Source organism: Astyanax mexicanus, chromosome 8 (genome assembly GCF_023375975.1).
Source record: "Astyanax mexicanus isolate ESR-SI-001 chromosome 8, AstMex3_surface, whole genome shotgun sequence".
Classification (NCBI taxonomy): Eukaryota; Metazoa; Chordata; class Actinopteri; order Characiformes; family Acestrorhamphidae; genus Astyanax; species Astyanax mexicanus.
Genome location: NC_064415.1, coordinates 13,018,253 through 13,044,677, shown reverse-complemented (window position 1 = coordinate 13,044,677; position 26,425 = coordinate 13,018,253). Strand labels below are relative to the sequence as shown.

The 26,425-nt window shown below is 36.6% G+C and overlaps 1 protein-coding gene across 1 annotated transcript; it reads left to right on the top strand.

The window, feature by feature from the left end:
- Positions 1-1,870: 1,870 nt before the first annotated feature.
- LOC111189656 (Fc receptor-like protein 5) lies at positions 1,871-25,898 on the top strand. Its single transcript, XM_049482789.1, has 7 exons — positions 1,871-1,949; positions 4,200-4,469; positions 22,291-22,557; positions 23,537-23,573; positions 24,861-25,006; positions 25,180-25,461; positions 25,597-25,898. Exons 1-7 carry the CDS (start codon positions 1,871-1,873, stop codon positions 25,896-25,898), a joined length of 1,383 nt encoding a protein of 460 aa, XP_049338746.1.
- The last annotated feature ends 527 nt before the right edge of the window (positions 25,899-26,425 follow it).

Here is a 26,425-nt window from a genome sequence, read left to right as displayed (position 1 = left end):
AGTTCTACAGGTAATTAGTGTGAGCTATGTGATGTTTTACAGAGATTTGGATTTAAAGTCCTGTGTGTGTGATAGAACAGGATCAGATTTGAAATATGACAGATAAGAAAAATCAGTTACTCAGATGATTCTGGATTCTGATGATGGTCAGTAAATATCTTACACCCTGTTCACATGTATCTAGATATTTGAAAATGTAATTCTTTCTCTCTAGTAGTGTTTTAAAAAAAATCTGAAAACCATCATTGTTACAGAGAAAAGTTGATAAACATAAACTATTGTGTGTGTGTTCAGTGTTGCCAACTTAGCGACTTTGTCACTATATTTAGCGACTTTTCAGACCCTCTAGCGACTTTTTTTGTAAAAAAAAAAAAAGCGACTAGCGACAACTCTAGCGAGTTTTTGTGGTGTTATTGGAGACTTTTGGCGACTCTGAGATAAACACACGCTCTTCAGTCACAGTCCCCAGCGAGCAGCGGGTGCTGCCGTGAGCCCCGCCCACAACACTCACAGTGCAGTCTCTCACAGTCAGAACAGACCTTCACCGCTCCACGAACACACTGTAAAAAAAACTGTGCATGCCCACAGCCACCGCTGACTGACCACGCCCCATATTGACAAAGCAGGATATAAATGTAAATGTGTCTTCAGTGTGCCACGAAAAGAAATCACTGAATTTAACTCCCACAGTCTCAGTCAGTCTCTCACCTCATTCACCACATAGCCTGTCAATCACCTGGTCTACAGTGTCTGCCTCTTTGTAAAAAAGCTAAATATCTTTTGAACCATTGAACAATTTGTCTATAATAGGTCTAAAAATAAAGAAAACTTAAATAAAATAAAATAAATAAATAAATAAATAAATAAAAAACCGTGGTTAATGAAGTTAGAACAAATACTGCCTATTTAAAAAGAAACAAAAGTTGTTCATTTGTTAAAGTTCATTTGTAACATTTCTAACATATTTAGAGTGTTTTTCTCACTTTTTTTCTCTCCCACAACCTTAATCCTTTACAGCTTTAAAAACATGTATTATGCAAATTAGGTGATGACGTCATTTAGCGACTTTTAGGACAGCCAGTAGCTACTTTCCTTACTGAGGAGTTGGCAACACTATGTGTGTTTTTGATTGAAACACATCCAAGAGACCAAGCCTGTTACAGGTATTGTTATCAATTTATGGTACAGTATATAAACATAGACTCAGTCATTTTTGCTGACCTCAATATTGCCCATAGTGTTTACTTAGCAAGAACATCTGGTTAGCATAAAGCTGGTATGTATGTATGTGTTTTTATTCTTAAAAATATTTAGTTTTATTTACTTAAGATGATTGTTTAGACATAATTTTTTTGTTTTCAGAACAGAACTCACTGTCTGTATCAAGCAAGTTTCTTTTTCTTCAGTTATTTACAGAACATTTAGCTTAACTCTTTGGATCGTTGTTATAGCAACAGAAAGTAGAATGAACATTTTGGGCAATACTGGCTCATATGCGCTATAAATGAGAAAATAAAGTGTAATGTAGTACAGGACTAAAAGCATTAAAATATTTAATGAGCTAACATATTGTACAGGTGCTGGCCAGTAAATTAGAATATCTTCAAAAAGTTCAATTATTTCAGTAATTCCATTCAAAAAGTGAAACTTGTAAACTAAACATTTTCCTTCCATACTGACTGATACATTTCAAATGTTTATTCATTTTAGTTTTGATTATTATAACTGACAGCTAATAAAAACACCAAATTCAGTATCAGATTAAAATATTTTGAAATTGTGAAATATAGAAGACACTTGGTGCCACACTAATCAGCTGATTAAATGCCTTTAAATGGTGTCTTAGTCTTGTCCTGAAGGCTACAAAAACATGGTCGCCCAAAAGACGACCATTGACATTTTGCACAAGGAGGGCAAGAAACAAAAGGTGATTGCTAAAGAGGCTGGCTGTTAACAGAGCTCTATGTCCAAGCACATTAATAGACTTTCTTTTGGAAATCAAGGTCCCAGAGTATGGAGGAAGGGCGGAGAAGCACATAATTCACGTTGCATTAAGTCCAGTGTAAAGTTTCCACCGTCTGTGATGTCGTGGGGTGCCATGTCATCTGCTGGTGTTGGCTGACTCTGTTTTCTGAGGTCCAAGGTCAATGCAGCCGTCTACCAGGAAGTTTTAGAGCACTTCATGCTTCCTGCTGCTGACCAACTTTATGGAGATGCAGATTTCACTTTCCAACAGGACAGGCACCTGCACATAGTGCCAAAACCACCAGTGCCTGGTTTAAGGACCATGGAATCCCTGTCATTGATTGGCCAGCAAACTCACCTGACCTCATTGTAAAGAGGAAGATGCAATACGCTAGACCCAACAATGCAGAGGAGCTGAAGGCGACTATCAGAGCAACCTGGGCTCTCATAACACCTCAGCAGTGCCACAGACTGATCGACTTCATGCCACGCCGCATTAATGCAGTAATTGAGGCAAAAGGAGCCCCGACCAAGTATTGAGTGCTGTACATGCTCATACTCTAATTACTCTAATATTGAGATACCAAATTTGGAGTTTTCATTAGTTGTCACAAAAGAAATAAGAAATAGATTGATGATATTCTACTTTACTGGCCAGCACCTGTATGTAATGTCTTTCTCTGCTGTCCATAATGGATTCTGCACACGAGTAGAATGTGCTTGGGCTAAGCTGTGTCCTTTACTGTTAGGCTCATCCCAGACCTTATAAGGACTCCTTTAGGTCACATCCAGTTCACATGTTTCTGTAAATTTTAAAAATGGACATTTCCTTTTTTCTGTTTTCTGGAAATACCATATATCCATCCACACAGATACTAAAATGCTTGCACTCGTCCTGAATGGTGTTGTATTCTTTTCTTGGTGCTTATTTCTTTCTTTCTGACCAGACATTTTAGTATCTATTTAGATTTCTCTAAATGGGTCAGTGAGGCAGTGAAGAGAACATTAATCTGTTTTATTAACACGTCTGCTGTTCAACAACATACCAGTTCTTGTAGATGTAGATTGCAAAAGAAAGGAGTCTAAGAGATCGTTATTGCAGGAAGGTGCTAGATTTATTCAATGTTTATGTGTTTACCATCAACAATGTATAGTACCAGCATGTGTTACTCAGCACCAAACAGGTGTCCTACCCTGTTAAGGAGTTTGACCTTTACACCTTCAAGAAATATTATCATATAAGCTTAACTCCAGAGCAGCACTTACACGGAAAATGTTTAGACTGGTAAACTGGTAAAATGGTAAACTGACAATAATTTGAAAATTATATTCTACAATGGAATAATAGAATATTATAAAGAGAGACAAAAACACACAATGAAAGAAAGAAAACACAGAGGTTTATGCCACCCTAAACGTGGCATAGTATAACTGATTTAAACCTTGCGCTGCTTCAGTTACATTGTTTTTACACTGAAGTAATAAGATAATAAAGAAGTTCAGTCTGATAAACAACAAAATTAATAACAATTTAAGGCAACATCAGACAACAGTCCTGCTGCATGCACATACCAAAGGTACACACAACAAACACCCCATAACTACTGATCCACTGTCTGTGTCGGGTGAGTTTTTCTCTGTAAAACATTTGAAATAAGTCGGTCTTTTGAATTGTTCATCAGACAATATTTAACATACTGAGATAACATACTTTTTTTTCATATGTAAACAAAAGAAACATGCACATTATTTGCTGTCATTTCTTAGCAGAAACAAGCTCTTTATTTTGATGAGTTCTTTGTAAACTATTTATCAATCCTTAATAGAGTATTAATAAATGATATGATTTGTTTCAGCCTAATACATTAAAAACAAAACAGTGATTTACTAATGCTATATTACATTTATTAAGTAGATGTACTATTCAATGACCCTTACCCTTACCCCAAACCTTACCTTATCCCAAAATCTAACTCTGACCCTAATAAAACCTATGCCTGGCCCTAATTTTAATCCTAACCACCAGCCCTAACTTTAACCACTGGGCATACAGTATGTGTGTGTGTGTACTCATTAGTGTTTGTGTATCTGCATGGACGGGATAATGGCATCAGTTTTGGAATGGATGAATTTGACTTGTATTACTCTTATTGTAAAATGTTAGTAATCAGTGTTATAAATTAATCAGTGTTATAAAATAAGTAAAATTAATATGATTGGTGTGTTTTCTGTAGATTTACCTGCAGCTACACTGACTATAGAGCCCAGATGGAGTCCTGTGTTCACTGGAGAGTCAGTCACTCTGAAGTGTGAGATTACTGGTTATGATGGATGGAGATATCAGTGGTATAAAGGCAGCAGTAAAACTGCAGTCTCAGAGTCTCAGATCAACACCTTCACCATCAGTTCAGCAGCAGATCAGGATCAGTACTGGTGTAGAGGAGAGAGAGATAACAGACCCAGATCATCACAGAACAGTAATAAAGTTACTCTTACAGTGAGAGGTAAGTTTACTGCTTTTATACAGAGTCAAAAGTCACAGGACACCCTTTTATTTCAGAAACGAAGGGGAAAATGACATATCTGAATATCTAGCAAGTAATGAGTGAGCAGGCCTATCTTTTTGCCTGTGTCTAAACATAAACATCTTTCATCTTGGATTAAGAGCAAGTTTTCAAATGGGATGCTGGTCAGAATATTTACATTTCGGTGTTTCTTTTGTAGAGTTATTCAGATCTGGTTGCAACCATTAATTTATAATAAAATTGATATGATATATGACCACCTTTTGTTTTCTGAAATAAAAGGGTGTCCTGTGACGCTTGACTCACTCTTTATTTGGTGAGAGGAAAAAATAAAATGTGATGTAATTATGGTAAATTAGCATGTCTAAATCTGAGAGCAGTGGTACAAACAAACAACAAACATTAGAAACAAACAAACAAAAACATCTAGAAGAACATACTGTACTGTACACTGCAGATGTGCATTCATCACTTTATATTTTGGAGTACAAAAACATAATTGAATGTTATTTTTTGTTGTTGAGTTTCAGAGAGTTTCATATGGTTACCAGTAAAGGCAATACAAGTTTTTTTACACTTTCATGCTGTGCTTCCAGTATTATTATCCAACAAATTGTATACATACATCAACACAAGTCCTCTTAAAAAGGCTGTTTAGTACTATATTTTGTATTAAAACTAACAACAATTAAACCCCATTGGTTAATCTGAAACCTGGGATCCCTGTTAGCCCCATCACAACAGCTGATTATGTTTGGATCATACATTGTCCCAGAAATGATTGCAGTTGAAGTGATATTTTCACATTTTCATATCATTTTATGCCACTGATATAATGAAATTATAATGGTATAGCATACCATATTATAGAACAGTAAACTTTTCATTATTAAAATTATATTATATTTAAATATAATTTGTTTGGTAAATACTTGCTGCTTGCTAATTAAACACAATAGGCAATATTAATGTGAGAATAAAAAATTAAATATTGATTTTATGCCCATATATTGTTTGATAAATTTAATGTAATGATAATGTAATCATTATGACATGTTTATCTATTAGACACTTACATCACAGTCAAAAGCACCTGTATGTGTAACAAATTTACATATCATTAAGACAGTTTAATAAAACACTTCTATAATAATACTTAATTACTTTCACTATCACATCTCTATAATCTTCATCAATCTCACTATCACATCTCTACAGTCTTTATTACTCTCACTATCACATCTCTACAGTCTTCATTAATCTCACTATCACATCTCTACAGTCTTCATTACTCTCACTATCACATCTCTACAGTCTTTATTACTCTCACTATCACATCTCTACAGTCTTCATTAATCTCACTATCACATCTCTACAGTCTTTATTACTCTCACTATCACATCTCTACAGTCTTTATTACTCTCACTATCACATCTCTACAGTCTTTATTACTCTCACTATCACATCTCTATAATCTTCATTAATCTCACTATCACATCTCTACAGTCTTTATTACTCTCACTATCACATCTCTACAGTCTTTATTACTCTCACTATCACATCTCTACAGTCTTCATTACTCTCACTATCACATCTCTACAGTCTTTATTACTCTCACTATCACATCTCTACAGTCTTTATTACTCTCACTATCACATCTCTACAGTCTTTATTACTCTCACTATCACATCTCTACAGTCTTTATTACTCTCACTATCACATCTCTACAGTCTTCATTAATCTCACTATCACATCTCTACAGTCTTTATTACTCTCACTATCACATCTCTACAGTCTTCATTAATCTCACTATCACATCTCTACAGTCTTTATTACTCTCACTATCACATCTCTACAGTCTTTATTACTCTCACTATCACATCTCTACAGTCTTTATTACTCTCACTATCACATCTCTACAGTCTTTATTACTCTCACTATCACATCTCTACAGTCTTTATTACTCTCACTATCACATCTCTACAGTCTTCATTACTCTCACTATCACATCTCTACAGTCTTTATTACTCTCACTATCACATCTCTACAGTCTTCATTAATCTCACTATCACATCTCTACAGTCTTTATTACTCTCACTATCACATCTCTACAGTCTTCATTAATCTCACTATCACATCTCTACAGTCTTTATTACTCTCACTATCACATCTCTACAGTCTTCATTACTCTCACTATCACATCTCTACAGTCTTTATTAATCTCACTATCACATCTCTACAGTCTTTATTACTCTCACTATCACATCTCTACAGTCTTTATTACTCTCACTATCACATCTCTACAGTCTTTATTACTCTCACTATCACATCTCTACATTCTTTATTAATCTCAATATAACATCTCTAGTCTTCATTAATCTCACTATCACATCTCTACAGTCTTCATTAATCTCACTATCACATCTCTACAGTCTTCACTAATCTCACTATCACATCTCTACAGTCTTCACTAATCTCACTATCACATCTCTACAGTCTTCATTAATCTCACTATCACATCTCTACAGTCTTCACTAATCTCACTATCACATCTCTACAGTCTTCACTAATCTCACTATCACATCTCTACAGTCTTTATTAATCTCACTATCACAGATGTAGGGCTGCAGCTATCATTTATTTTTGTAATCGACTACTCTACTGAAAAATGTATTTGATTAATCGAGTAATCGGATAATACATTTGTTTGCTTAAAGAGTAATTAAAAAATACACAAGAGAAAACAAGACATTTTACATTTAATAATGAATGACCAATTGGTTTCCTTTTTTAGATAAGTTATATTTTTAACTTCACAACATAGATTTCCAAACTGCAAACACAAATAGAAATAAAAGTAATAATGATAATTTAATAATTAGTACTTTGATAAATTAAGTTCAATTATTTTCAATAAGGATTTCTGGTAAGTATCAAAACTTTAGGGAATTAATTAATTAATAAAAAAGGCATAAATATTTGCATTATTTTGTGCATCTTAGCTTCTGAACAGCAGAGATGTTGCCAGTTTGTCTCACCAAGTCGGTGAATTCTCCTTTTTGGACCAGTGGAATAATTGTGCAGAAGTGTTAAAAATTCTGCCTTTTTGTTTATTTATGTTTTGCACTTTTCAAGTCTAATTAATTGACATAACCAAGACTAAATGATATAATACAGTAAGTTCATGGCTGTGTATTTATAAACCCTAAGGTAGTAGTAAATTTATATTTTATTGTCGCTACCAATCAGTGCCGAATATCCAGAGCTCAAAAAACGCTATTCAGACCAGCCTTAATTTCTACTTAAGTAACGTAACAAAGTTCTTCTTTATTTAACACCTCTGGAACAAAATAGTTGTTCCAGGATTTGAGAGAGGGAGAGCAGTAAGAATGTTTGGTGGTGTTCAAATAAAAGTAAGGATTATTCTTGTATTTGTGTATTTTAATTGTGCACATATGGAACTAAGGCTAATGATGTTTATAATAACATTTTTGTAGAGTTTGACAACAATGTCATGTCCCTACTATTGTTTTACTGAATGAAGGCCACAGACAATGTTTTGTCTACACCATAGTTCTATATGATAAATATCACTCAATTACTTGTATACAATATATTGCACACTTTTAAAAAAAAATTATCATACATTTTTATTTTTTTAATTCTTACAAAAATGATAAATTATTATAAATGTATATATAAAAAAGTGATGCTGTTTCTGTAATGTCACTATCTTTTATTATTTTGACAGTGGTTGCACAGTGATTGACTATATGTAGCTCTGGAACAGAGAACATACGTTAGTGTTTTAAAAGAAGTTAGTGGATCCAGGTTTTTGTGTTGTGACAACAAAATGTACTTTTGTGCAGGAAAACAACTATTCAGGGGTGGGTTTCCCGAAAACGATCAATCCTAGCGAATAACGAATGAACTAACGAATGACGTGAGTAAAGAACGAGCCAGTTCTGCAAGAGTTTCACAAAGAGCTAACAAAAAAGTTTAAAGAACATCTTTGTTGTCTCCTCCTCTGAAACAGTGTGCTTAATCGAACCAAAATCATGGATTCAACACTGACAAATATGCAGCATTTATTCACTATTATGCCCAAAACACGTTGAAATTCACGACTAAATAAATAAACACATTAAACTTTTTAAATAGATTGTTTAAAGTTTTAAAAATAGATTGTAGCATTAATATAGTTATTTTAGTTTATTAATGTATTAAATATATTGTGTTGTGCTCTAATCCCCGGCCTGGTGGGCATTGTGTACAGGTGCATGCATGCCACAGTAACAGCCTGGTTACAGAATACATGGACTTGGAGATTTTGCAGTTTTGTTTAGAACGTGAGCATCATCTGCAGGAATTCATTGATTGCACTGCAGCATTAAGCTCTACCATCAATAATATGGATTTTAATGGATATAATATAATATAATTGATTTAACCACAGAAATAATATATTTTTCCCTCAAAATTGGCGGTCCCTGGTGTTTAAGGTGCTGAACTGCATGCAGAATCCCCGTAAAAGTAGTTATTTTAAAGTAACGACTGGGTCAGGTTACTCGTTAATCTGCGAGCGAGTTTATGTAGTGTTTTAGTTGCGCATGGGTTTGGAAAACACTCTTTAATAACGATCAGTCTTTAGTACGAGATAACGAAGTTCTTATCGTTACGAAGCTTTTGGGAAACCCACCCCAGTTCATTGTATGAGGTGGGTGTGTTGCTGAGTTTAGAAAAAGTGTCTAAAGTACTGGTAAACACTTCTTAGCAGTTGTAAAAAACTGTGAAATAAATTGTAAATATATTTTTTGTATAAAAGATAAAGACTTGTTATTGAATTCTAACAGAAAAGACAACACCTAAACTTAATTTGAATCCGAAAGGGACTGCAGTTTTCATAGGAGACAGGGTGTCCTGTGACATTTGACTCACTCTTTATTTGGTGAGAGGAAAAAATATGTGATGTAATTATGGTAAATTAACGTGTAAATCTGATAAAAGTGCTAAAACAACAAACAAAAAAACATCCAGAAGAACATACAACACTGCACACTGTACACTGCAGATGTGCATCTATCACTTTTTATTTTGGAGTACAAATAGTTATTAATTTAATGTTATTTTAATGTTGTTATCTATAGAGTTTCAGAGAGTTTCATATGGTTACCAGTAAAGGCAATACAAGTTTTTTTACACTTTCATGCTGTGGTTCCAGTATTATTATCCAACAAATTGTATACACACATCAATACAAGTACTCTTAAAAAGGTTGTTTAGTACTATACTTTGTATTAAAACTAACAACAATTAAACCCCATTGTTTAATCTGAAACCTGGGATCCCTATTAGTCCCGTCACAACAGCTGATTATGTTTGGATCATACATTGTCCCAGAAATGATTGCAGTTGAAGTGATATTTTCACATTTTCATATCATTTTATGCCACTGATATAATGAAATTATAATAGTATAGCATACCATATATAGAACAGTAAACTTTTCATTATTAAAATTATATTATATTTAAATATAATTTGTGTGGTAAATACTTGCTGCCTGCTAATTAAACACAATAGGCAATATTAATGTCAGAAAAAAAATGAAATATTGATTTTATGCCCATATATTGCTTGATAAAAAATGTAATGTAATGATAATGTAATCATTATGACATGTTTATCTATTAGACACTTATATCACAGCCAAAAGCACCTGTATGTGTAACAAATTTGCATATCATTAAGACAGTTTAATAAAACACTTCTATAATAATACTTCTTCTGAAAATGTTTACTTTATTTCAACAGAGAGACCTAAAGCTGTGGCATCCATACCTTATGACCAGGTGTTCGTTGGTGAGACTGTCACTCTCACGTGTTCCATACAGGGAGGAGATGATTTTGACTGTCAGTACAGTTGGTTTAAAGGAGAATCATCTACTGCTGTCAGTAAAGAACAAAAATATACAATCAGTCCTGTTACAGAGTCTCACAGTGGTGAATACACCTGCAGAGGAACAGTGAGAGGAACTTCACGCTACTCACACACCAGTGCTGCTGTTACACTGACTGTATCAGGTGAGTGTGATCATCTCTACAGTCTTTATTAATCTCACTATCACATCTCTACAGTCTCCATTAATCTCACTATCACATCTCTACAGTCTTTATTAATCTCACTATCACATCTCTACAGTCTCCATTAATCTCACTATCACATCTCTACAGTCTTTATTAATCTCACTATCACATCTCTACAGTCTTTATTAATCTCACTATCACATCTCTACAGTCTCCATTAATCTCACTATCACATCTCTACAGTCTTTATTAATCTCACTATCACATCTCTACAGTCTCCATTAATCTCACTATCACATCTCTACAGTCTTCATTAATCTCACTATCACATCTCTACAGTCTTTATTAATCTCACTATCACATCTCTACAGTCTTTATTAATCTCACTATCACATCTCTACAGTCTCCATTAATCTCACTATCACATCTCTACAGTCTTTATTAATCTCACTATCACATCTCTACAGTCTTTATTAATCTCACTATCACATCTCTACAGTCTCCATTAATCTCACTATCACATCTCTACAGTCTTTATTAATCTCACTATCACATCTCTACAGTCTTTATTAATCTCACTATCACATCTCTACAGTCTTTAATACCCTCACTATCACATCTCCACAGTATTCATTAATCTCACTATCACATCTCTACAGTCTTCATTAATCTCACTATAACATCTCTACAATCTTCATTACCCTCACTATCAGATCTCTACAGTCTTCATTAATCTCACTATCACATCTCTACAGTCTTCATTAATCTCACTATCACATCTCTACAGTCTTCATTAATCTCACTATCACATCTCTACAGTCTTCATTAATCTCACTATAACATCTCTACAATCTTCATTACCCTCACTATCACATCTCTACAGTCTTCATTAATCTCACTATCACATCTCTACTGTCTTCATTAATCTCACTATAACATCTCTACGATCTTCATTACCCTCACTATCACATCTCTACAGTCTTTAATACCCTCACTATCACATCTCTACAGTCTTCATTACACTCACTATCACATCTCTAAAATATTCATTACACTCACTATCACATCTCTACAGTCTTCATTACACTCACTATCACATCTATACAGTCTTCATTAATCTCAATATCACATCTCTACTGTCTTCATTAATCTCACTATCACATCTCTACAGTCTTTATTAATCTCAAAATCACATCTCTAAACATTTGTTTGCTTAAAGAGTAATTAAAAATACACAAAAGAAAACAAGACATTTCACTTAATAATGAATGACCAATTGATTTCCTTTTTAGATTTTTAAATTCACAATATACTTTTCCAAACTGCAAACACAAATAAAAATTAATAAAGTGTTAATCATAATTTAATTATTAGTCCTTTGATAAATTAAGTTAAATTATTTTCAACAAGGATTTCTTCTAAATATCAAAACTATAATCAATAAAAAAGGCATCAACATTTGCATTATGTTGTGCATCTTAGCTTCTGAACAGCAGAGATGTTGCCAGTTCTTCCCACCAAGTCGGTGAATTCTCCTTTTTGGACCAGTGGAATAATTGTGCAGAAGTGTTAAAAATTCTGCCTTTTTGTTTATTTATGTGTTGCACTTCTCAGGTCTAATTAATTGACATAACTAAGACTAAATGAAATAATACAGTAAGTTTATGGCTGTGCATTTATGAATCCTAAGACATTAGTAAATTTATCATTTACTGTCGCTACCAATTAGTGCCAAATATCCGGAGCTCAAAAAACGCTATTCGGGCCAGCCCTAATTTCTACTTAAGTAACGTAACAAAGTTCTTCTTTATTTAACACCTCTGGAACAAAATAGTTGTTCCAGGATTTGAGAGAGGGAGAGGAGTAAGAATGTTTGGTGGTGTTCAAATAAAAGTAAGGATTATTTTTGTATTTGTGTATTTTAATTGTGCACATATGGAACAGAGGCTAATGATGTTTATAATAACATTTTTGTAGAGTTTGGCAACAATGTCATGTCCCTACTATTGTTTTTACTGAATGAAGGCCACAGACAATTTTTGTCTACACCATAGTTCTATATGATAAATATCACTCAATTACTTGTATACAATATGTTGCACACATTTGAAACATTTTTTATCCAAAATTTTACATTTTTAAATTCTTACAAAAATTAAAAATTATTATACATTTATGAAAAAAACAACAACAACGTGATGCTGTTTCTGTGGCCGTTTTTTAATCTGCATTCTTGTCTGTACTTGTGTTCTTGTGGACTCGCGAAACGTCATCAGTCACCAACTACTGTTCCATTCAGAAGATCACAGTTTGCCAAGTACACAACTAATGTGTTCTTGCTCCTCCCACTTTGTTGAGGATGCATGTAAGGTGATTTGTGTGGACTTTTTACAGCCCGATAACCCAGAATGCACCTCACAGCAGAATCAGCGTAATGCAGGAGGAGAACTTACATAACTGTAAGCACCTGTACGTTTTTAAAACAGTACTGCTGTGTGCTAAAACAACGTTTTAAGTTATTTTTAGGCGAGAATGTAGGGCTTTAGACTTCAGATATGTGGTTTATTTGTTAAGAAAGCGGCTAGGTGAAAATGTGCTCCTCTGTTTTCGGAACAACGCTTTCCGCTCCTCTAAAAGGGTGACGTCATCAAGTACACAGCTGTTCCAATTACACAACAACCATCCCGCTTTCTCCTGTCCTCGGGAGTGCGCACTCACGATCCAAACTTCCTAAGTCCGTACTTGCCAAGAACGGGAGACTTGTGTACTTGTGTATTGAGAAACGGCCTGTATGTCACGTCGCTGTGCTCTTCTTCCACACTACTGGACTCCATTTTCCAAAATCCAATGAACCATGACGTCAATATCACCTGTTCACCTTCACCCAATCACATTATGCTCCAACGCTCAGTCTCACCTGTGTTCTGAGGAAGTTCCGGTTCACACATATCTAGATTCCTGCATTTAAGGAAGCAGTTTGTAAACAAACACTGCGAGGTATTGTCGACTTTCCTTTGCGTACTGAGCGTTATTTTCTTGTGTTTTCTATTACGACCTTGTTTTTCGGTATATCGGTTTATGTCTCTTGTTTTGCCGCTTTTGGATTTGATGCTTGGTTGGACTGTCTTTTGGTTATGAACCAGGACTGTGTACTCTACTATGATTCCTGTATCTGGTGAGATTATTGTTTGCCTTGCTATTCTGCTTGTAATATCTGGTTTTCTGTCTGTTAATAAACCAGTCTGTTTATTTCTCTGTCTGGCGTTACATCGCATTATCTAGAGGACTCAGACACACTCTCAAACTTTAAATCTAGACTCAAAACATTTCTATTTGCTCAAGCTTTTGAATAATGTCTCATCGCAATTTCTGTAATTTTTCTCTTACTGTTCCCCTTCTAACTATTCCTCTTACAGCTTATCCAGCAAACATAAACCCTGCCCTAATCATCTCCTTCCTCTTTCTCTCCCCATGTCCTGAGCTGCTGCCTCCAAGTGCCCATCCCACTCCAGCAGAGTTTTATAAAAAACATTCTAACCCCTTTTTTCTTCCCTCCCTGCTCTGCTCTCTCTCTATCTCCTTTTGTTGTAAAATGCGCTATATAAATAAATTTTAATTTAATTGAATCTACGAAAGTAAATGTAAAATCTAGATCTGGTTTAGGTTCAGAATTAGGATCAGAATAAGGATCAGGATCAGGTTCAGAATTATCCATTGTGCCTCCCTGACTTTCTGCAATGTCTATGAAACTAAACCCAATGTTACCAATCTAAGAATTAAAAGTTTACCACAATTGGATATAAATACACACAAGGCATTAGATGTGTCCCTGTTCGGGCGTCAATCTGTAACAAACCTCTTTCTAGAAAAAAAAGAATGCAACATCACAAATTATGCCTTATGTAATGTATGTAAAAATCTAAAAATACAAAAAAGGACTGATCTCACCGGGTGAGTAGTCAAAGGTCATTGAAGGGTTGATTCACAGGGATTTGGTTGCAGTAGTCCAATCCAAAGCCAAGCAGACTGAGCCATGATCATCATTGTCCTTAGCACCCATGAAAGTCCAATAAAGTTGGAAAAAGAAGTCCAAAACCCTTAATTGTACTGTCCATAGTCCATTCAAATCCCAGAACAACAGAGCAATACACATAGCAAAAAAGCCTTCTACAAATAGAAAAACATCATCAATACCAGATCAAATCCATTTTAGAAAAACGTAGTTCATCTGTACAATGTGCAATTATTCTGATTTACTTACACTGGGCTTAAACACCCAAGAGAAAGACTTAAAATGCTCAAACAGCATGTGAGCAGCAAACAAACTGTTTTTAACATCTGTACCTGTAAAAATGGCCAGTTCTTCTACTGTAAGGTGATCACCAGAGCTTGGTCTCAGGATAGCTGAGAGAATTCCATTACAACAAAGAAATTGATGTGACCATGGGATATGGTTACGAAACCTCATAAGTGAGTTTTAGGAAGGAAGTTCTTATTAAGATCAGTTGGTGAACAAGGCCACGTTTTCAACATTGCATAAAATAATCTAAAGAAAAAGTGATTACAAAACTACCATTTACATTATATATTGAACACTTACCAAACATTTTATGCATTGTTAATAAATAATGCATGTATATAAGCCCCTTTGTTTCAAGCCTTCTTTGTCTAGTCTTTTGTTGGTTTGTTTGCTGTCCGTGTTCAGGTTTGTTTCATGCTGTTTCTTAGATTCCTGTTTTCAAGTTTAGTGTTTTGTAGTTATGTATTCAGTGTAACTTTGGTTTATTTTGTTTGTTTGTTAATTTGTTTTAGTTTTTATTAATTTAATAAAATTAATTATATTCTGCACTTACGTCCATCCCCTCACTTCTGTAACATAAGACTAGACCCAAAAATATGGACGTAGCAGAATATCTTCGCAGAGGTGGGCAGGGTTTGGGGGAGGAGTACTGGACCTTCGAAAGACTGCTTGAACTGAATGAATACCTGTTCCAGGCTTCCCAAGTGCGTGGTCCATCCTCCCCAGCTCCAGCAGCACCCGCCGCCTCTGCTTCAGCGCTGCCCGTGGCACCCGCCGCGCCTGCCCAAGCTGCACCTGCCGCGCCTGCCCAAGCTGCACCTGCCGCGCCTGCCCAAGCTGCACCTGCCGCGCCTGCCCAAGCTGCACCCGCTGCTACAGCCTCAGCTCCAGCTCCAGCACCAGCAGCTCCCGCTGCTACAGCCTCAGCTCCAGCACCAGCAGCTCCCGCTGCTACAGCCTCAGCTCCAGCTCCAGCACCAGCAGCTCCCGCTGCTACAGCCTCAGCTCCAGCACCAGCAGCTCCCGCTGCTACAGCCTCAGCTCCAGCTCCAGCACCAGCAGCTCCCGCTGCTACAGCCTCAGCTCCAGCTCCAGCACCAGCAGCTCCCGCTGCTACAGCCTCAGCTCCAGCACCAGCAGCTCCCGCTGCTACAGCCTCAGCTCCAGCTCCAGCACCAGCAGCTCCCGTTGCTACAGCCTCAGCTCCAGCTCCAGCACCAGCAGCTCCCGCTGCTACAGCCTCAGCTCCAGCTCCAGCACCAGCAACTCCCGCTGCTACAGCCTCCGCTCCTGCTCCTGTGTCTGCAGTGCCTGCCACCCACGTGGTACCCACTGCTTCAGCTCCAGTGCCAGCGGTGCCCGCCGCTCCTGTTTCTGCAGTGCCTGCCACCCACGTGGTACCCACTGCTTCAGCTCCAGTGCCAGCGGTGCCCGCCGCTCCTGCTCCTGTGACTGCAGTGCCTGCCACCCACGTGGTACCCACTGCCTCTGACCCTGTGCCCGCGGCTCCGGCCGCCTCTGACCCTGTGCCCGCGGCTCCGGCCGCCTCTGACCCTGTGCCTGCTCCCAGAACTAAGCACACCCCGAGGTCGTGTGCTTCCAGACCTGCTCCAAGATCTCCTGCTTCAACCCCTCGAACTCTGCCCAGGCTGGTTCCGCAGACTTTGAACTTCACCAGTCCTGGGCTCCAGTCTATGTGTGTGTTTGTACCCATGTCTCTCCCTGTCCTGGTCCCCGTGTCTGTGTTTGTTCCCATTCCTGTCCCCAGTGGTTTTTCTATTCCCGTCCCTATCACCATATTCGTGTCAGTCCCAGTAAGTGTGTTTGTCCCAGTTCCCCTGCCCAGATTTGTCCAGTCCCAGTTCCCGGCCACTGTCCAGTCTGTGTTTCAACCCCTTGTCCAGTCTCCGTCCCTGTGTAGTGTCCAGCCCTCTGTCCAGTCTACTGTCCACTCCTCTGTCCAGTCTCAGCCCTTTGTCCAGTCCATGTCCCCTGTCCAGTCTCAGCCCCCTGTCCAGTCTTTTGTCCAGTCCTTGTCCCCTGTCCAGTCTCAGCCCCCTGTCCAGTCTTTTGTCCAGTCCTTGTCCCCTGTCCAGTCTCAGCCCCCTGTCCAGTCTTTTGTCCAGTCCTTGTCCCCTGTCCAGTCTCAGCCCCCTGTCCAGTCTTTTGTCCAGTCCTTGTCCCCTCTCCAGTCTTTTGTCCAGTCCTTGTCCCCTGTCCAGTCTCAGCCCCTGTCCAGCCTTTGTTACCATTCATAGTCCAGTCTCCTGTTTTGTCATGAGTTCCTTCATCCTAGTTCTGTCGTCTTGTTCTCTGTTCCCTCTCTCGGCGCCTCTGGTAGTGGCGCCGTTGAGGGGGAGTTATGTCACAGCTTAGCCCATGTCTGCCTTGTGTTTCTCCCTCATTTGGTCTCTTGTGCTCCTGCCCCTCTGTTTACCTGTCATGTTTCCCAGCCATGTGCTTCTGTTGTGTTTTGGTCCTGTCTCCGCCCTAGCCCCACCCTGTCATCAGTGATTTGTAACCCCGCCCCCTCTTGATTGATCCTCAGGTGTTTCCAGTTTCCTGTTCCCTCCTCATGTATATAAGCCCCTTTGTTTCAAGCCTTCTTTGTCTAGTCTTTTGTTGGTTTGTTTGCTGTCCGTGTTCAGGTTTGTTTCATGCTGTTTCTTAGATTCCTGTTTTCAAGTTTAGTGTTTTGTAGTTATGTATTCAGTGTAACTTTGGTTTATTTTGTTTGTTTGTTAATTTGTTTTAGTTTTTATTAATTTAATAAAATTAATTATATTCTGCACTTACGTCCATCCCCTCACTTCTGTAACAGCAACATCATTTTGTCTTTTGGCCACACACACACACACACACACACACACACACACACAGGAACAGGCAAAGGGACACACACAGACTGATATACAAGGAATTTTCCCAGTTTATGACCATGTCCATCCATGCTATCAGATTCTGTTAAAACTGTCTAAAGAATTATTTAGTATCCAAAATTACTCAAACTAATAATAATAATAATAATACAAAGAAAGAGGAGAGTCAGAAGGAAAGAGAGAAACAGAGATAAATCCCTAAATTTAACCTGAACCAAGTGTGGACAGGAAAATCCAGCACAGATCTGGCTTTCTCGATGGGTAATCAGTCCCTGCAGTCAAATACAGAATAAAACTAAATCTGCTATGCAGTTATTCTCAGCTTCACTTTAGATGTTTATTATTAAAGTTTATTAATTAATAATTATAATAAATCAACAATTTAATAAAACAATTTCAGGCTTTTTCTTGAGTTTCACATTCTCTGTGATCCTAACATGCAGAAGTGTGGAGGTGTGTTCTGTTTAAAATATATATATATAATTAATCATATGATCTGTTTATTAATTTTCTTTACACAGAGAAACCGACTCCTGTGGCGACCATATATCCTGATAATCAGGTGTTTAGAGGAGAGAGAGTCATTCTCAGATGTGATTTACAGGGAGGAGGAGGGTTTGATTGGACGTACAGCTGGTATAAGGAAAGATACACAGTTTCTCTATACAGCTCATCACAGGAGTATATAATCAGCTCTGTTGAATATTCTCACAGTGGTAAATACTCCTGCAGAGGAACAGTGAGAGGAACTTCACGCTACTCACACACCAGTCCTGCTGTTAAACTGACTGTATCAGGTGAGTGTGATCATCTCTACAGTCTTCATTACTCTCACTATCACATTTAGCTTTATTATTAATGCATTGGTTAATCAATCCTAGTCCTGAAGACCCTCTGCTCTGATTGAGGTCTCACATTTGTACAGTCTGATCTGCTTCTTCAATTGTTTTAGTTTTGGAAGATAATTATCATCTATAATCTACAATTATGGGGGTTTCATTACAATATAAACCTCAAATATTAACCACAAAATTATCAATACCCTTTATCATTAGGATCCCAGTTATCTAAACCTCCGGAAAACAAACATTAGACAGTTAACAAAAGTATGTCCATCACATATTTTATGCTCTTTTTTAGAACTATTAGTGGTTCTCATATTACTGAAAAATCACACAAATGTGTGAATTGATATTTTTATGTTTAATACAGCTGAAACAGCCTGGCAGGACAGTATAGGGTCAGGAGCTTTACCCAAAGACTTTTGTGTGAATTTTTTATTTATTTTGTGTTTTACTTATTTTGTATTGTATTTAATGGAAAAAATTTAATATCTTTTTTTTATCATTTTAAAATCAAGTTGAAATGGAAATATATATTTTTCTATATTAGTCTATATTATCTATATTATATATTAGTTTTAATGGCTGTTTAAGCTATTTATTAGTGTTGGTAAACATGTATTAATGTTCATTAACGTAGAGCACACACACACACACACACACACACACACACACACAGCCACATTACTAGACATAGATAGACAAAATGTAAGTAAAATATTTATTAAAAGACAAAATAAAACAAGGCAAACAGAATACAACATAAACCGAAGCTTCAAAAGCTACACAAACAAACAGTTAAAAAAGTATCACAAAAAACTGACAATGATGAACTGATGTGGAGATTACACAAGACTAGATCAACACCAAATATATAATCCATACAGATATTAAACACACCTTCAGTGTAATAATTATTCATCTTAATATGTATTTTATTTACACAGAGAGACCAAAAGCTGTGTTAAACATTAATCCTGCTAATCAGGTGTTCAGAGGAGAGAGAGTCACTCTCAGATGTGAACTACAGGGAGGAGGAGGAGACTTTGACTGGACGTACAGCTGGTATCAGATTAGAAACTCAGTTTCTTCATCCAGCACTTCTAATCAGTACACAATCAGCTCTGTTACATACTCTCACCAGGGAGACTACAAATGTTATGGAACAGTGAAAGGAACAACACGCTATTCACACTCCAGTGCTGCTGTTACTCTGACTGTGTCAGGTGAGTGTGATCATCTCTACATTCTTCATTACACTTACTATCACATCTCTACAGTCTTAATTAATCTCACTATCACATCTCTACAGTCTTTATTAATCTCACTATCACATCTCTACAGTCTTTATTAATCTCACTATCACATCTCTACCATCTTCATTAATATCTTTATCACATCTCCACAGTCTTCTTTAATCTCACTATCACATCTCTACAATCTTCATTAATCTCACCATCACATCTCTACAGTCTTCTTTAATCTCACTATCACATCTCTACAGTCTTCTTTAATCTCACTATCACATCTCTACAATCTTCATTAATCTCACTATCACATCTCTACAGTCGTCATTAATCTCACTATCACATCTCTACAGTCTTCATTACCCTCACTATCACATCTCTACAGTCTTTATTAATCTCACTGTCACATCTCTACAGTCTTTATTAATCTCACTATCACATCTCTACAGTCTTTATTAATCTAACTATCACATCTCTACAGTCTTCATTAACCTCACTATTAAATTTCTACAGTCTTCATTAATCTCACTATCACATCTCTACAGTCTTTAATAATCTCACTATCACATCTCTACAGTCTTCATTAATCTCACTATCACATCTCTACAGTCTTCGTTACCCTCACTATCACATCTCTACAGTCTTTATTAATCACACTATCACATCCCTACAGTCTTTATTAATCACACTATCACATCTCTACAGTATTCATTAATCTCACTATCACATCTCTACAGTCTTCATTAATCTCACTATCACATCTCTACAGTCTTTATTAATCTCACTATCACATCTCTACAGTCTTCATTAATCTCACTATCACATCTCTACAGTCTTCATTAATCTCACTATCACATCTCTACAGTCTTCATTAATCTCACTATCACATCTCTACAGTCTTCATTAATCTCACTATCACATCTCTACAGTCTTTATTAATCTCACTATCACATCTCTACAGTCTTCATTAATCTCACTATCACATCTCTACAGTCTTTATTAATCTCACTATCACATCTCTACAGTCTTCATTAATCTCACTATCACATCTCTACAGTCTTCATTAATCTCACTATCACATCTCTACAGTCTTCATTAATCTCACTATCACATCTCTACATTCTTTATTAATCTCACTATCACATCTCTACAGTCTTTATTAATCTCACTATCACATCTCTACAGTCTTCATTAATCTCACTGTCACATCTCTACAGTCTTTATTAATCTCACTATCACATCTCTACAGTCTTTATTACCCTCACTATCACATCTCTACAGATAGATAGATAACATTAATCTCACTATCACATCTCTACAGTCTTTATTAATCTCACTATCACATCTCTACAGTCTTTATTAATCTCACTATCACATCTCTACAGTCTTTATTAATCTCACTATCACATCTCTACAGAGCAGATCAGATCTAACCACTAATGTTGTGGTTAATTTTAGTCTTGAAGAACTCCTGCCTTGCAGGTTGTGGTGTTTTGCCTTCTCTGATTTATCTGATCCAACTAATCAACTAATCAAACACTTTCTGAATGTGTGTTACTGGAGGAGGACGCCTACATTCATTAATGAATTACTTACAGCCTTTACTCTTAGTTAATGGGTTCCTTTGAACACTAAAGAATGTAATGCAGTGACAGCTGTAAAAAAAAACTTTTGTACTGTAGAAAACCAGGTTTACAATAAACAAAATCCACCAGTCTGTTAAACATTTTAACCAGGCAAAGAACCATTCAAGTTCTTTAACCAGTAAAACTAAGCATATGAGTTCTTTAAGTTCATCAGTGACATAAAATAGTTGTGACGACCAACTGATGTATTTAATAAGATAACTTTGAGTTACAGTCTGTGATTGATACATTGGTTGAAACAATAATCTGATCTCTGATCCCAGAAGAATCCACAAACAGTTACAGAAACTGTTAAAATTGGTATACATTTTATCCCAAAACAGCAGTAATACGTTAAAATGAATAGCTACAAGATATATTTTTGTATCATCATTTGAGCTGGACATAAAGAGGAAAAAAGGCTGCCTTTCCTGCCAACCAACAGCACCGAGCACAGTAGAAAAGAAAAAAAATCTTAAAATAAGAATCTGAATCAGAACTGAGTCTGATCTGTTTAGATGAGGTTCCTGAATCAGAACTGAGTCTGATCTGTTTAGGTGAGGTTTCTGAATCAGAACTGAGTCTGATCTGTTTAGGTGAGGTTTTTGAATCAGAACTGACTCTGATCTGTTTAGGTGAGGTTTCTGAATCAGAACTGAGTCTGATCTGTTTAGGTGAGGTTCCTGAATCAGAACTGAGTCTGATCTGTGTAGGGTTACACTATAATGTATAGTTACATCTTTATAACAAACTGTACTTTATACCACATTACCCAGCACTGGCTATGAGAGTCTCTCTCTTCTTTCCTCTCTTCTCACAGATTTACCTACAGCTTCACTGACTGTAGATCCAGGCAGTACTGTGTTCACTGGAGAGTCAGTCACTCTGAAGTGTGAGATTACTGGTTCTGGTGGATGGAGATATCAGTGGTATAAAGGCAGCAGTCAGATTACAACATCCACAGATAAGAAACACACCTTCACCATCAGTTCAGCAGCAGATCAGGATCAGTACTGGTGTAGAGGAGAGAGAGATAACAGACCCACATCATCACAGAACAGTACTAAAGTTACTCTTACAGTGAGAGGTAACTTTACTGCTTTCATAATTTGGAGAGAGAAATGTGTTATGTAAGTTTAGTATTACAGATCCAATGTGATAAAATATCCAGGTTAAATTAACACAAATCGGTGATAATACAGCACACACCAGCGATTACTTTTCCACTATCAAGTATTTCTGTGTACAAAAAAAAAACATTAAAACAGAGAGAAGACAAATATGTATCAGTTGTTAACATGTGCCAAAAGATCAGGGCTCAGTTTCTCAAAAGGTTTTTAGCGCTAAAATGAATTTTAGATGGTCAAGCTTCACACTGAGCACTCTCTCTCCATGTTAAAATGTTTTAATGCTAAGATCAGCAGAAACCCAGATTTAAGATGAATACAATTGAGTTTTGTCCTTTTTTATTAAGACCATTAAACTTCAGCTTTAACTTAATGAAATCTGATTACTAATTAAATAAGTCAGAGAAAAAACACCAGATCCAGACTGGGAAGATCTTCAGGAGCAGCTGAATGTTAGAGATGTTAGGTCTAAGTTCTTAAGAGAGCTAGAGCTTCCATAGCAGGGATTAGGCAGTTCTGTGTCAGTGTCTGAAATGTGTAAGACTGTTTCTTTTTATTGCAATAGTATTAGAACCGGTTATATTGTTTTTTTGTTTTTTTTAATAAGAAATGTAAATGAAAACAATTTCAAGAACAAAGAACCAGCACAACACTGCTGTCAACAATATGTAAATTATCTTAGTAATGTACAGTAAAGAAATGCAGCAGAAAGTGTTTATTTTTACATTTACTTAACTTTATGTATTTATTAAAACCTGGCCTCTTATGTTTAGTCTTATTACACATTATTTAAACATCTCAGTGTTCACTACAGCAAATAATTTAGCTGATATTAAGACCTGATCTTTACAACACTTTCCACTTCACTTTATACAAGTCAATACCTTTACCCTGTTTAATGTGTTACATAATAAAACTGTTCTTTATTCCCAACTGCAGAAACACCTAAACCTGAACCTAAAACACTTAAGCTTAAGCTAACACTTAACTAATAAAAGATACATTTCTTGATTTAATAATTACTGATGTTTTTACTGGTCTCTGTAAAGCAAAGGCTAATTCTATTAAGGGCATAATCCTGTAGTACTGATATCCCCCTGTATTACAGTAATGTTGGCTAACACTTATAACATGGTTATTGTTATGATCCCTCATATGGATCTTGGGATAGAGGGGTGTGATGGTTGTGGATAGAGGGGAAGGACAGAGAAAACACAGTAGTTGTTTTAATGCTTTGCCGGTACGTATAGTTTACAAACAGGAATATTGAGAGAGGCATGGGCACAGAACATATAAGGATTATAAACATATAAGAATAATTAAATTAATGAAGGAACAGTGAAGCTACATCGTTATGAATGTAGGTTGAATAGACTTTCCTAAGCGAAGTTGGACGATGGATGGTGCCTAAGAAATTAAGACAATGGAAAGATAACCTGCCTAAACATGACAAAACCTAACCTGATGAGTCTAACAGAAAAATAAAAAACTACTGTTTGCGTAGATACACGTCCAGAATAACCTGTCCACACAATGTAGTGTAGCATTTCTTAATCCAACACATCCTGTAGAGAATAATGTAAAGAAATAAAAAGGAAAACAAAACAACCCCAAAAATACATACATGCTCCAATGGCATTTAGCAGTTCATTTTTATCTCTCGGTCTTGAGTAATTTGGACTCACTAAAAGGCTATGCACGCACATATTGCCTTTATTACGATTAAAAATGGTGATTGCTTGATTAAGAATGTGATAAATGGTTATATTACCTATTTAACTAAATATTTGTTAATGATCACTGGTTTTCGATCTGCTCAGGTGTGCATAGCACTCTAACCCTGCTCTAAACATTTTTTGTTCTACACTAGGATATGCAAAGTGAAGAATTTCACTGTATTCATTGTATAATAGTACATAGTTTAATGACAATAAAAGGTTTTTAAGATAATTTCTCACTCATTAGCTTGTCTTAAGCATTAGCTTACCTTAGCTCTTGAATTGACTTAAGCTCAACTTTTATCTAGCATTATTAATGAACATAATAGCAATTATACTTGTTTTTCTTAAACAATTCCTAATCATATTGCTAAATTGATTTTAATTAAACAAATTATTGTAATATATTAGTTTGTACTAGATTGTCTTTGATTGTGATAACTGTTTAGAACTGTGTTTTGTTTGGTTTATTTACAGTAAACATATTTTGTTACAGATAATCACAACTCCCCGTTGACCATAAAGCCCAATAATCATGTGTTCAGTGGAGAAACCGTCACTCTCAGATGTGATTTACAGGGAGGAGGAGACACTGAGTGGACATACAGCTGGTATAAGAATGAGACCATTGTCCACACATCCAACACATCTCAGGAGTACAGAATTAGCTCTGTTAACCTGACTGACAGTGGTAAATACACCTGCAGACAGGACAGGAGTGATAATACCAGTTTAAAAATCAATGATGCTGTTACACTGACTGTATCTGGTGAGTGATTGAGCTTAACTAGGTAACACATCATTGAATATATCATGTAAATTAGTCTATTATAAAAGTAAAAATTTCTTTGTTTGTTTTAACAGCTAAATCCCAAGCAGTGCTGAGTGTGTCTCCACAGAACTGGCTGACTGAAGGAGACTCAGTGACTCTGAGCTGTGAGGTCAGAGACTCTTCTACAGGCTGGAGGTTCAGCTGGTACAAAGAGAAGGATGAGCTCCTGTCAGACAGCAGCAGAAGATCTGGAGGCTTCTACACACTCAGCTCTGCTGCTCTTAAAAACACAGGAGTTTATATGTGCAGAGCAGAGAGAGGAGAACCAGCCTATCACACACAGTACAGCAACCCACAGCCTCTATGGATCACTGGTGAGAAATAATAGACATATTGTAGGATAAATGTGCTATTTCTTTTAAGAATTACATACTTATTATATTTTAAATATGGATATGTCTGTATTTAAAAGTATCTTACAAAACCAAACATTTTCTGTGGATTTCCAGCATCATCTTCTCCAGTATCTCTGATCGTCAGTCCCAGGAGATCTCAACACTTTCCTTTAGACCCTCTCTCACTGATCTGTGAGGGACAGAGTAGCTCTACTGGATGGAGAGTGAGACGATACTCACTCAGTGAGAGTAAGGTGTCAGATTGTTCCTCAGGCTGGGGATCAGTTACAGGATCTACATGCAACATCAGCTACCTCATCCCCACCGACACTGGAGTGTACTGGTGTGAATCTGAATCTGGAGGGAGCAGCAATCCTGTTAACATCACAGTGCACAGTAAGTCTTCAACTGCCTGACATGATTCTACGATAAATGAACATGACCACAATCATTTTTACTGTCCTCATTATTGCCCACAGCATTTACACGATTTTATCCAGTCATGCTCTTCTGTTCTCTCTTCTGCTCTTTATCTGAGGCAAGGATGAGTCTGTGAGCAGACAGACACATCTATGATGTAAAAAAAGTGTTCAGTGAACAATGCCTCAATAACAGACCCCTCCATATGCACAGAGTGTGCTGTAAAAGGCTGGGATATGCACGCGTGTGACCTGCGGAATTACTGCTCAAATTCAATCATAATAATGTGGAACACAGTTTAACTGCTGCTGTAGTGTTTTACATTATTTATTTGAGCTATATACAGACATCCGTAACATATATTCCAATGCAAGGGAATCTGAAACCACTGTCACTTTACAAAGAACAAAAAATGCAGTGGGAGGGTTTGAGGCTGTAGTGTGCACTTGGCCTTTCACATGGCTGTGGAACCACCATGTATGATTTTGCTCCTCATTACAATGGAAAACATGTTGTCACTCTC